Below are 13,549 nucleotides of genomic sequence, written 5' to 3'. Positions count from 1 at the left end.
CAGCACTGCTGCTTCAGCGACGCTTCTGCGTGCAGTTTGAAGCTCGGTAACACTTTATTTTGATGGTCCAGTGGAGTATTAGTAGACTGTCTGCTTATTATCTGTTAATACTGCTGCTAAACAGAGATTTAACTGACTATAAGAAACTTTACAAGTACATGTCATCTTACACTTACCCTAACCTCAACCCAAACCCCAACCTAACAGTCTATTTATAATCTAATGAGGATTAGTTGGAATGTAGATGCAATGTGACTTGAATTCTACAAACAGACCTTCAAAATAAAGTGACACCGAAAGCTGTTAGCATGGACTCCAAAAAAAAAAAACACACGCTGCCCATGCTCTGCTCACGCTTGCGGTGTGAAGAAGGCTTAAGGAACATGTTTTTACCCGAGAGCTTTTCGCATCTGGAAATGGTGAAATTCGGATTTGCTGCTCGTCTCCTTTTTAAAAACGATGCGGTTACAGTTGGTGTTGTCACTACGGATTTGGTAAGTGTGTGATCAGTGTTCTTTGTTGGCAAAGTTTAGTATCGTCAGCAGTATGTGAGCCGAGTAGTACGTCCGAATTCATAGAATTCGAAAATCAGTATGCGAGAAGTACCCGGATGACTTGCTACTTCCGGCGAGATTCTAGAGTGCGCATCCCATGCATGCTGCGCTATCCCATGATGCCCCGCGAACGAATTTATGAATGAGAGTAAAGTGACGCAACTGACGCAGATAGGTCACGTGACTATGACAAAATGGCGGATGTAGTACGTCCGAATTCCATTCATACTTTTCACTGAGTAGTAGGCGGTTTCAGACGCAGCCCTAGACTTCTAGACAGGTGTGTTGGAAGAAGTTGGAGCTAAACATTGCAGAACACCGGCCCTCCAGGACCGAGTTTGGATACCCCTGGTCTATACACACATGGCTTTCTGATACTATTCTCTACACCTACCGAGTGCATTTAAGTTACCAAGAGATACAGAGGTTCTTTTTTTCTCCAATATGACATGCGGTAGGCACGGGACGATTACTGTGTTCAAGGTATACCGCGGTTTGGAAAAGTCAAGGTTTTAAAACCTTCAAAATTTACTGCTATACCGTTCCTAAGGTATAAGTAAGATTTTTTATTTAATAAAAATTTTTTTTTGGTTTTTAGGACGACAGTATCTCCAGCAAAAAAGATCTCCAAAGATCTCCAAAGATGAATTTTAAATTGTAAAAAAATAGTGTTTTTGAAACAAATGAAGGCAGCAGAACTCAAAAAAATTATTTGATTAATTTAGTCTGACATGTTTACAGTTCCAAAACATTTAAATGTTCCTCAAATTGAAATCTATTGTGTAGAAAGGGGAAAAATGTTTTGCTTTTTACCCAGACATTTAAAAAGAACATATATTAGAGCAGTAATCACAATACCGTTATACCGTGAAACCATGATATTTATATCCAAGGTTATCATACCGTCAGAATCTTATACCGGCCCATGCCTAGCGTGCGGTATCAAACATTCAAATAAAACAACACTCTTCCAGCAGTTCTTGTTTGTCAAGGGGGCATGCATGAAATAGGCCCATGCAGAGACTGTCCAAAGGGCATGTGCAGGATAAAACTTTAGAAGACCGGGGGGTTGGGCGTTGGGTTGGGGGGTTGTTGTTGTCGCGCGCATACTGAAGAGCGGTGTTGTTGCGCGCATTCTGATCAGCGGTGTTGTCGCGCGCGTACTGTAAAGCGGGGGGTGGGGAGCGCGTGTACTCAAAAGCGGTGTTGTCGCGCGCCTACTGAAGGGGGGAGGGGAGGGGTCGCGGGGGCACTTTTGATCATTTTGGAAGGGCACTTTATATCCAAGACTAAAAAGGGCATGTGCACTGCACAGGTTGAACCCTATGAGCCCACATGCCTGGCATGAAATGTTCCTGATTGAAAGTGAAAGTGCCAAACTGCAGTTAAAGTTGACAAATCAATTATTCATAGTCCTTTAAGAAATTGTAAGCTGTCCTCTTAATATTCCACAGTGTCTCAGCATACAAATTCAGTCTTTGTGACAATCTCTCTACCCAATGAACAACCCCAGGCTCTTCTGCTTAAATCGAAAGTTGAAAATTAGCCGTCTCTGGAGATCTAAAACACATTACATAAAACCCACAGCCATAACACATGACGTGCAATCATGCAGAGACAGGTAGGCATTAAATAAATATGCTTCACGGTTTACAACCATTGTGTTTAGTGACAGAGATGAAGCTCTGCTACAATTTCCCTCAACTTTTCCAGCACATGAAGCTAACAAGGCATGAGCTAATGAATGTTGCATAACATTGCATTCGGCAAAATGCACCCACACAAATGGTCTGATCGCAAAACAGACATCTGCTGTGAAACTGAACAGACAATGAGTGGCTGGACATCTAAGAGCATTTCTGAGGGTGAAGACCACTAACTTCATTAGCGAGCCCTCCCTCAGGAAGCAAGCAGACGGCTAATGGGAAATAAGAACTACTTATGTTAGCGTCTGGTTCAATGAAGCACGACCGGCATGCTTGGTTGTACTTTAAGCTTTGTTCTATCTAAATTAATTTAAGGTGGCTCAGTGAATTTTAGTGGCTCACGGTGACCAAATTAGCTGCTGGAACACATTAGCAGAATACAGTGTGCTTGTAAATGTCTTTTCAGATCAGGGCAAGAAAAACCATGCTTGAAGTGTCATAAGGATATGTGAATCTGAGCAAACAACATCAATTATTGAATTCGATCTTTTACATTCTCTAAAATTTAATTTAAAATGGTGTTTGTGCAAAATTTATAGTTGTATGATCCTGTTAAACGCATCACTTTATATGCATTCATTCACGCTAACATTAATATCTCCTGTTTAAAATATTATGAACAGCAGCTATGCTATTTCTACCAAGATTGTGCAGAGTCACTTCATCAGATCCAAGACCTGTAAAGAGATGACACCAATCCTGATATAATTATATCCTGAATATTTTGCTAATGTATCTTAAAGGACTGGAATACCCCAAAATCCCTACAGAACAATCCAGCTTAAACCAGCCCAGGCTGGTTGGCTGGTTTTAGCTGGTCGACCAGCCTGGTTTTAGAGGGGTTTTGGCCAATTCCAGGCTGGTTTCCAGCCATTTCCAGCCTGGTCTTAGCTGGTCAGGGAGATGACCAGCTAAAACAGGGATGGGCAAACTTGAGTTTTGTTCCAACACTAGTCAAACACACCTGAACAAACTAATCAGTGTCTTCAAGATCACTTGAACTCTATAGGGAGGTCTGTTTGAATGAAGTTGGAGCTAAACTGTGCAGGACACCGGCCCTCCAGGACCGAGATTGCCCACCCCTGAGCTAAAACCAGCTTGATCAGCCTAGTCAGACTAGGAGTCCAGCCAAAACCAGCTATGTCCAGCTTAAACCATGCTGGTGAAGCTGGAAACCAGCCTGGAAATGGCCAAAACCCCTCTAAAACCATGCATGTCAACCAGCTAAAACCAGCCAACCAGCCTAGGCTGGTTTAAGCTGGATTTTTTTAGCATGGATGAAAATCCTGCCATCATTTACTGATCCAAACCTGTTTGAGTTTCCTTTTTTGACTATAGATACACTGTAAAAAATAACGGGTGAAATATACGGTAAAATACCGGCAGCTGTGGTTGCCAGAAGTTCACCGTAAAATATAAGGTTGCAACGTGCAATGCTTTACAGAATACTTTTTGATGATCTGTAAATTTTACAGTTGAAAACTGCTGTATGTTTACAGTAAATTTCTGTTAAATAAAACAAATGTATTGTAAACATGTTTACAGTAAATTACTTTAAAAATAGCAGTCGTAAGTGTAAATTCCTTTACAGTAAACTACTGTGTATAATAAATATACTGTAAAACTAACTACATTCTATTTCCGTAATAAACATAAAACAACTGTATTAAATATAATAGTATTTTATTGTAAAGTTCAGTTTTACAGAAAATTACCGGCAGCTGTGGTTGCCAGAACTTTACCGTAAAAAACACGGTAAAACACAAAAGACATTACAGTTGTTTGCCACAGATTTTACAACAATCAATCAGGTTTTTGAATTGCAAAATGAACTAGTAAATACAGTCTATAGCAACTGAAGGCACAAACTATAATTATTAGATTTTAATGAAACTACATACAGGGACTGTGTTAAAACAGTTTGAGCTGATCCAATAACTTGACCAGTGTACTCACAAAGGCGTGTTGATGTTGGAAATAAAATGTGTCCATATATAAAAGTAAGGATAATCAATGAAGACATATACTGTACATCCATCAGGGCTGCTTGCTCTGGTTGAACAATAGTATTGAGCCCACACTTGACGGAAGACACAGGACTGTGTATGTTCCAAACTTGAAATGTAGTACTGCCTGAAGTCTTGCATGTAGTCACTATTTCAATATGGACTGGCATGATCTCTCTGCAGAAAACAGACACAAAGACAAGTTAGTTCAAGAGAAATATGCTTGAACTGAAATAAACTCAGTCTTCTTTTCTTTAATTGATTACCAATGAACTGCACACAAGCAACACCATAGAATTTTGTAGGCCACTTTAATAATAAATACAATAATTAATAATCAATATTAGGGCAAAAGATTGAAATAGACACATCTCAGCACTGAGCTATCATAAGTATTTGCTTCACTCTGTCAGCTTGGAGCCTAAATTCAACAATTCACACAATTTGTGCTAAATCATCAGATAGGAGTCATCAGATACAATCCTAGTCATTCTTACAAAAAAATACACTAAAGTTTTCTAGGTTGAGTAATTGCTATAACTATAATAAAATAATTGTTTTTAAAAATATATATTTGTAGAAAAACTAGTTTAAATATAAAGTTGATAAAATATTTACATTGTGTGCCATTTTTGCTTTAAACTGCAATTAAAGATCTGTGTTGACAGTACATTTTTCAAAAGAGTATACAAACATCATTGTCTGCTATAAAGAGTCTTTTACTTTATCTTTTATCCCAAACCATTATTTTTAGTGTGTGGTCATAATTAAAGGGACAGTTGAACAAACAATGAAAATTTTGTCATTAATTACTCACCTTCATGTTGTTCTAAAACCTTAAGACTTCTGTCCATCTTCAGAACACAAATTATTATTATTTTTATTTAATCTAAGAGCTCTTTCTGATCCTCCCACAGATAGCAATGCTCCTTGTGTGAAGCAATGATAATACTTTTGGGAAACATTTTCAACAACACTTCTGATGTATAACATGGTACACTGGGAGCATTACCCAGTGTATATCATAACACCAGTTACATCATCATAACATTTTTATTTAACTACTGATTACATGTACTTATTAAGGGAGGATAAGAAAGTTCTTGGACTAAATATAAAATATATTTTAGTGTGTTTAAAAGATGAACAAAGGTCTTTCGTTTTTAGAACTACATGAACATAATAACAGAATTTTCTTTTTTAGATGAACCATTCCTTAAATGCATTATGCTAATATATTATTATAATCACAGTGTTGCAGGTATTGTTAATGCTGTTCTGTTGTCAACTATTGTTGTTTATTGATATAAAATTTGATGGTAAACACTATAATCTAAAGTTGTAAAATGATGTTAATAGACAAAAAAATCGATTAACTCGAGGAAATCATGTGGCAAAGTAAAAGTATTTATTAATATACTTTTTAGGGCGACATGGTAGCGCAGTGGGTAGCACGATCGCCTCACTGCAAGAAAGTCGCTGGTTTGAGTCCCGGCTGGGTCAGTTGGCATTTCTGTGTGGAGTTTGCATGTTCTCCCTACGTTCGCATGGGTTTCCTCCGGGTGCTCCGGTTTCCCCCACAGTCCAAACACATGCGGTATAGGTGAATTGGGTAAGCTAAATTGTCCGTAGTGTATGAGTGTGTATGGGTGTTTCCCAGTGACGGGTTGCAGCTGGAAGGGCATCCGCTGCGTAAAACATATGCTGGATAAGTTGGCGGTTCATTCCGCTGTGGCGACCCACAATAAAGGGATTAATATAGGGACTAAGTTAAAAAGAAAATGAATGAATAAATATACTTTTTACGCTTTGATTAATTCACATTTTAAAACATGAATTAAATAAATAGTTTTACAATTGTCTATTTATTTGTCCATTTAAATGGTAATTTATGTAAATTTTTATGCTTCAATTATTAAATTGATAATTTGCTTCTTCATTTTATTTCTGACCAGCACTCCTGCTCCTCTATATAAATACACCTACTGTAGCTAAAACATAAATGCACCATTTATTTAATTTGTGTATTTATACTGTGTATCTTTTTTTAATTACAAAAATGAAATGATGAAATAACAATTTTTATCACCCACGACTGCTTGAGTCTACCTAGCATTTGTTACACCATACTATAACACTGCTTACCATCAATTATCCTTAAGACTGGCGTCTGACTGGGTCCAGACTTGACTGAAGAGAGGTCTCTTACACACAGGATACAATGTTCAGAAAACCGGAACTTTTAGAAGGTCCTCTCTGTGAACAGGGGAAAAGAAACAAAAAAGGAACAATTCTAACATTAATAGTTATTAAATAAATATAACTAATTTTAGCATTTAAACAATAGCTACAGTAAATATTGCTGCAGTTTCGAAATATTGAGCAGTTTGTGTTATTTCCAACTCAAAAGAATAATAATAATAATGTAAACAATGTACATAAATATAATACAATTTAGCTGAGATTTTCTTTACTCTTTTTTTTTTTTTTAAACACAAACAAACTTTACTAAGATGACAATGTGATGAATGTGTGGTAATATTGTTCTGTAAATGTGCAAGACAACTTTAGCAATATAATTTTTTATTATTTTTTAAAAGCTAGCATAAAATTAAGTTAAATATAAACTAAAATAAAATTACACTTCAGTTGAGATCAAGCATAAAAATCTGTTTTGAGATTGTAAATTAGGACAATCCACTGCTATACAAGGAAAGATTGGAAACACGTTTGGGTTGTAATAAAATACTCTTTTAATGAAAGGTAATTTTAGTTCTACAATTTTGTGATACCAACAGAGTAAGGTTAGTTGAGCAACTGACCAAACAGTAGCATGTATGATCTGACAAATTGATGCATGGCAGTTAATTTAAAAGCTTATAATTTATATGTACTCACTGAAGCTTAGAGCCTGGCCACACCCCGTTTCTGCAAAGTTGGAAGCACCGAATTGCTCATCTGTGTAAGGTAAAGCAAGAGTTAAATAGGTAATTAGTACTTTTAAATTGATGTTTAATAATCAACAAAACTTACCCAAATTTATACTTGAAAGGTCTCTTATCCAAATAGAGACTTGTCAGGAAAAGAGAGTCCTTGTGTTCAAACTCTGGCAGACATAAGAAAATATATTGTCCTAAATAAGACAAAAATGTTTCAAGCATATCTTTCACTCTTTTAAAAGCAGTATGCACACTACATGTACTAAATAAATGGCTACATTTAGGGAAAAACAACAGCTGTGCTTCACAAGCCGCTCAACAAGTTCAACACAACACATACCGTTATTGCAGCAACCAAAGTTGCAATCCTGATCTCTTTCCATTGTTTCCTGATGAACTTTAGTGTTGCTGTTCAATAAAGTGGATACAACAAAAATGTCTCATTAAAAGTGAAATTTTTAAAAAAATAAACATTATTAAAAAAAAAGTATTAATTAACACTTTTTGTCCAGAAATGTGTTTCCTTGAAGTCATCATCTAGTGAAGGTTGAATGCAGTGCCTGAAATGTGTTAGAAGATAAAAGCTTTAATTTTACACAATATGCAATATTTAGCTTATAGAATGTGTTTACACATGCTGTTTTGTGTAAAAATAATTACATAAATATTCTCAAGTGTTTAGTTTACTTACTTTTACGTAGATTCTTAGATTTTAGCAATCCCACCAGTCATTAACTTAATCTGAAGTGTCACAATAATCACTGAAAAAAAGGTGTCTGGAAAGCATTTTCCAAAAGGTTTATTAAACTCCGCATGTAATCAGCCAAACACTCTGAACTCCTTGCTAGTACCAGAATATTTTGAAACAAAAAAAATAAATTAATAATAATTATAAATGCCAAAATCATAAGCATATAACACTATGTGCAGGGAGTATAATGAATTTGTTTTGTAACATCTTTAGAAAAATTAATTTAGTATATAAATTTGCTCTTTCCCTCAATGAAAACTAGAAAAAAAATGGAACAAATGCAGCCTTTAACAAAAATGTCTGTTACATTGTACTTTTAACAAAATCTGGAATAAGCCAGTTTACCAATTAAACAAAAACAATGCTCAATAAAACATTATCATTAACCCAAATACTAAAAGCGTACTTTCTTTGTTGGTGGTTAACAGATAAGGTAAACTGAAAACTCAATTAGTGGTGTATACGTGTTGTGTTAACACTTCAAATGATGTGAACTGAAAGTCCATATTTAACATGCCTCTCTCCACTCATGATCTGAGAGATCTGCAATGAGTGTGAGGACTCTTGGATTCACTGTTAGCTGTTTCTTGTTTTTCTTAGTTTCCACTTTTGTGCCCTTCTCAGGATTGATGTTGAAGAAACACCTTTTTGAATGCAAGAATTCAAAATTAACCACTAGATTAAGTGATTTGTTTAAAATAAATAAATAAATAAAATTATTTACCTCTGAATAAACTCAAGTGTGGAGCCCAGACCCACAGGATAGTGAATGTTGAGGCAGTAGTAGGTTGCAAACATCATGCAAACAGCCGAGATGAAGGTGGAGATGTATTCGTTGACAATTTTCTGGTCAACACTCAGCATGAAATGCTTTGCAGCATAACATGATGTTCCTGCAAGAAAACATAGTTAGAAAACAACTATTACACATGTATTACACATGAGCTCTGACTCCTTCAAAAAAACAGATCAACTTACCGCATACAATGATGCATGGAGTCACAGGTAAGCCTTCCACTTGTACTTCTTTTGCCATACAAGTTTCTTCCACATAGAAGAACAAGTCCTCCTCTTTTTCATTAAAGTAGGAGAGGATGAGGAGCACCAGATCTTTTACATCTTCTGAGCAGCCCTCCAGCTGTCCTCTCAGAATTTTCAGCTTTGTGGCCGCTTGCAAAACATGTTTGCTTTTTTCTGCACAAACACTTCTCATGAAATCTAAAACTCGTTTTCCTTTTTTTTCAACATTACTGAGGAAAGTCTCTTTCAGGGAAACACCAGTTAATTCATGAAAGTGAACTGCCATGCCAACTTCCTTGAATAAGAAAGGCCACTCTTGCATGAGGAATTGCAGATCGGTTCCACTGTTCACTGATTTACGCTGGGAGAAGTATGTGCACTTCATGAGATGTTTTACCTCCTCTGTGTTGAAGGTTGCCTGTTCAAATATCACTTTCATTTTCTCTTTTTTCTCTTCTTGGCTTTCCAGTGTCTCACTCACTGGCATAAACTTCATTTCCCACTTTATGCAGCCATATGTGTCCTGAACAGCTGCCCTCTGTTCAGCTGTGATTTCATCTGTGTCAAATTCATCTGACCCCCGTCTGCGCTTCAATATTCTTGGTACTGAAGACCGCTTTACATTTTCAATTCGTGCTTGCAGCTGCTTGACGAGTGAGTGATATCCTGTTCCTACCACATCACCTTCTATAACATCTTGCAGTGACAGTGGATACTTTGCTACCATTTTCTTCGCAACCTCTGTGGAGGATTGTTTACCAGGAGAAGAAGAGGCATGCATCATTTCAGCAACTACAATTCGGATCAGTTCTCTGCGTAACTTTGAGCTTGGCCTTTTCCCTCTCTCCAAACTCTGCATTAAGGCTTCTGGGAGCTTCTCCCATGGAATCTGGAAGCTGTCGACCCAATCTGCAGTAGCAATCATGTGTCTGGGTGATGGTGAGGGTGAGGGTGAGGAAGACAGTGAGACTGAGGAGCAGGCTGAGGACACTGGAGAGGTCAATGTTGACTGACTATGGAATTCAGTTGTCTCTGCTGTAAAATAAATTGAAATTTAAATGTACAGAATGAAATTTGTTTTTTTTTATCTTAACTTACAAGTAAATGTAACTTTCTGCATAATGTACTTACTGGATTGTTTCCATGCAGCCAACAGTTTTCTAGCTTGAACTGGTCTCAGTACTGTGAGCAGATCAGCTTCCTTAATATACTGTAAATCTTCAGTGGCTCCCACACCTAAAGATTGTAATGTCTCCAATACAATATTTAGATTTGAGGTTGGTAGGTCTGGTAACACATTAGTAATGGCACTGCTTATGTTGCTTGGCTCTACGTCATCCATTCTGAGTAAAAAAATGTAAAAAGACAAAAAGAAAAAAAAAAACTTTCAATTTTGACAGCACAAGACATAATTAGTGTGACAAAACACTGTGTTTCAATGGAACCAGTCGTTGTCCATCTTTCATGTAAGCAGCCAATGGATAGAAATCAATCATGTCACAGATGTTAAAACACTGGATCATTTCATTGTCTTTCCTCACTGAGTACACATGGTACTGAGGAAGGAATTCTGCTGTGTACATTGACACCAAAAGATAAACGGTGTTGTTTTTTACCAAAATGAGCACAAGTTCACCAAATTCCACCAAGTCAGTATACCCTGTGACAAGGAACTGTCCTTTCTTGTAGGCTGTTCCTTTATAAACCATTTCTACTGTGACAGCTGTGTTGGTATCAGTGAAACCATATTGTCTGACTGCATCCTGAATGCCTTTACTGTACAGTGTTGAGTAGAATGGAGAAGCACCTTTAATTTGCAAAACAGCCTGTCTATTGGAGCCTGCTGATAAATAAGCCTGCAACATCTGATGTCTGTTAGACAAAGTGAGACCAAGGTTTTTGAAATTCCTCAAATTTCTTGCACATCTTTTGAAATAGCTATGCTTGCTTTCGAAACGCATTGTCCACAATCTAATCAAGGGGCCAAATTTCAGAGTCAGTGCTGGATAATGGCGTAAGTAATGATGCTTAGGTCTCAGCTTAGTTTCGGGGAATATAGATGTTCTGGATTCTAAATACTCTTCAATAAGGACTTCAAGATATGCAATTTGAGGAACAGAGATTTTCTGAGCACATACCATGTCCACAATGTCTTTCAGCTGCAGAGTCAGCTGCCACACATCATCTGCTGCATCTTTCACTTGATCACCAATTATGAGAGGCATCAGTCTTAAAAAATTCCAGTTCTGTATTGCATTTCCAGTGAGCTTACCTGCTTGAGGGTTGACCTCACATGGCTTAGCAGCAGCATCTGAGGCACAGTATTTGAACTGTTTAATACGCCTGTTCAATGTAGAGTATGTGAACCATTTTTTTTTTTTTATGAAGTATTTCAGATACAGTGCCACATCATATGACAAAACACCCTCAAATATGTCGTGTCCCACACAAGGTGGCAGACCAGGCTGACACACATTAAAGTATTTCAAAGTATTGAATTCTGACCTGAATTTTACTCCTTCCACGTCTTGTGCTCCTTCTGCTTGGATGCGGTCAATTGCTGAGTTATAGTTTTGAATTGTCCGGGCTGGTCCACACAGATTTGGATCACCCTGAAATTCAGATCGAGTAATTAGACAATATCTACAGAAATGTTCTGCACGGCTGAAATTTTCAGAGAACCCACCAATGCAGTGGGATCCTAAATTATCGCCGGCAATGCAATAGACCGTTCCTTTTACTACGGTTTCATCTGAAACAGGAATTCCATTCTCCTCCAAATACTTTAAGTCTGCTAGTAAATTAGAGAACACCTTAGCATGCCCAAATTCTTTAAAATCTTTTTCTCTGCACAATAAAACAAGTGACATGTGGTTTGTGTCTGACCTTACATGAAGTGGCAAATTAGCTACAGATAAATAAACAGCTAATATTTTATGTCTTGTCTTTGCAGAGCCTAAAGGATTAACAACTTCGAATGCATCCTGATACAGTACTAGTTTTAGGCCTGATGGATTCTGAACAAAAAAGTCATTTGATTTGAACATCTGGCCATCAGTAACATCAGTTAAAACATCTGTGGGTGTGTCAGTGGGGTGCTCCTCAGACATACAATCCTGCCACATATCAGACTGCAATAAGCATTTTAAAGTCTCTTTGACTGGCACATAATAGGCAAACCTATCTTTTCTGTTCTCATCCCTTCCTAACAAAACAGTCTTAGGCTCCACATAATTGAAATTTTTTTTGAAACACTGAGCTCTTGTGTGTGCAGTCCTCATTGGCCCTGTATGACATGCAGAAAACAGATCAGATTCCTTGACAGACTGACAAATTTTGGTGATCTCATCTTCTGTTAAGGATGTTTCATTCTTTAGCTGTGAAGCAAGTTTACTTAAAGTATATGTCTGACCCAACTCGTGTATATTTTGAATCTCCTCAACAATGTTCTGTGTGGTTGAATCAGGCACTAAGAGCTGCCCTTGCAGTTTTAAGTAAAATAAACAAATATTTTTAAGAAAAAGATCGTTGAAATCGTCGGATGTATCTACATCACATTCAAATTCATGGCCACAGTCATGTGACGTTAATTCGGTTGTTACAGATTGTGAAGATGACTGATAAGCCGACGAGTCTCTGTACAAGTCACTAATTGTGCTTTCTGTGAAATGTTTGTGTTTCCGTGACATGTGGGAGGTAAAGGAAGATTTAACTTTAAAAGCATCTGTGCATCCTCTTACTGGACAACTCACAACACGTCCTTCTACAATGTGGTCTTTCAAGTGTGCTATTAGAGATTTAGCATCTTCACACTGTCGATCACATAACGCCATTGCACATTTAATAGGCATAACATCTGTCCCGACAGCAACGTTAACAGGCGCATTTACGTTATGTTTTCTGTAAAAATGAGCCTTAAGCGATGCATATGTACAGAAAGTCTGTTTGCATTCGGCTGCAAAGCACTTAAATAAACGCGGTTCATTTCGGTGAAGTTTGCAATGTATTACATAAGCCCTCAATGATTTGACTGACTTGCCACAGAAATTGCAACTCAACATCGCTAATACTGATTCTGTAAAAATGTACTTTTAGTGTAGAACCGTGTTGTCAAACAGACTTACCTCGAAAAGAGAAGTGGAGTTAGCAGGTGCCAAAGGTTTGCACTAAGCATCACAAGTTGAAGAGCGGGCGCGCTAAATCGGCGGCTGAAATATAAAATGTCGACAGTTCACGTTAGCTCATTGGGCGGTGCTATTCCGCCATTTTAAACGGTGTGCGCGCTTATTTTTCGCCAACTGAAATATAAAATAACGTTGACAGTTCACCTTCGTTTACTGAGTGGTGCTATTACTACATTTAAATATGCACTTTGAATAGTATAAATGTTCGTAATTTATACTCAAGTTAACAAGTAATTGTTAAATAAATACACTTTGCGTCAGACAAAAAGTCTTCCCCCAACTTCACAATTTGCAAGTTACCCTATGAAAAAATTTAAAATAGGCATTGGACTCACCACTTGCATTGCATGCAGATCGTGATTTTTTTTTTCTCTGCATGTGTGTTCATG

At 37.3% G+C, this 13,549-nt stretch overlaps 1 protein-coding gene across 4 annotated transcripts; it reads right to left on the bottom strand.

Moving 5' to 3' along the window:
- Positions 1-3,926: 3,926 nt before the first annotated feature.
- LOC108179115 (uncharacterized) lies at positions 3,927-13,186 on the bottom strand. 4 transcript variants are annotated; one of them, XM_073908903.1, is made up of 12 exons: positions 13,101-13,186; positions 11,482-11,588; positions 10,108-10,319; positions 8,935-10,011; positions 8,681-8,849; positions 7,897-8,600; positions 7,707-7,765; positions 7,546-7,613; positions 7,300-7,372; positions 7,165-7,224; positions 6,412-6,522; positions 3,927-4,443 (listed from the first exon to the last, which is right to left on the bottom strand). In XM_073908903.1, exons 3-6 carry the CDS (start codon positions 10,316-10,318, stop codon positions 8,465-8,467), a joined length of 1,593 nt encoding a protein of 530 aa, XP_073765004.1. In that variant the 5' UTR covers position 10,319; positions 11,482-11,588; positions 13,101-13,186; the 3' UTR covers positions 3,927-4,443; positions 6,412-6,522; positions 7,165-7,224; positions 7,300-7,372; positions 7,546-7,613; positions 7,707-7,765; positions 7,897-8,464. The 4 variants fall into 4 exon arrangements, with proteins under 4 accessions (XP_073765004.1, XP_073765003.1, XP_073765001.1 ...); XM_073908902.1 differs by having other exon boundaries at positions 3,930-4,443; positions 7,707-8,600; positions 13,101-13,182; XM_073908900.1 differs by lacking the exon at positions 13,101-13,186 and having other exon boundaries at positions 3,930-4,443; positions 7,707-8,600; positions 11,482-13,093.
- Positions 13,187-13,549: the final 363 nt, after the last annotated feature.

Source organism: Danio rerio, chromosome 7 (assembly GCF_049306965.1).
Source record: "Danio rerio strain Tuebingen ecotype United States chromosome 7, GRCz12tu, whole genome shotgun sequence".
NCBI lineage: Eukaryota > Metazoa > Chordata > Actinopteri > Cypriniformes > Danionidae > Danio > Danio rerio.
Note: the sequence above shows the minus strand (reverse complement) of the source record. Positions and strands in the feature narration are given on the sequence as shown.

Excerpts from the sequence above, each read along its gene's own strand:
- LOC108179115 (XM_073908900.1), bottom strand. The coding sequence starts at position 13,037 with ATGTTGAGTTGCAATTTCTGTGGCAAGTCAGTCAAATCATTGAGGGCT. Across the intron at positions 8,850-8,934 it reads TCCATGCATCATTGTATGCG|GAACATCATGTTATGCTGCA; the intron begins GTAAGTTGATCT and ends GTTTTCTTGCAG. Across the intron at positions 8,601-8,680 it reads ACACTTGAGTTTATTCAGAG|GTGTTTCTTCAACATCAATC; the intron begins GTAAATAATTTT and ends GCATTCAAAAAG.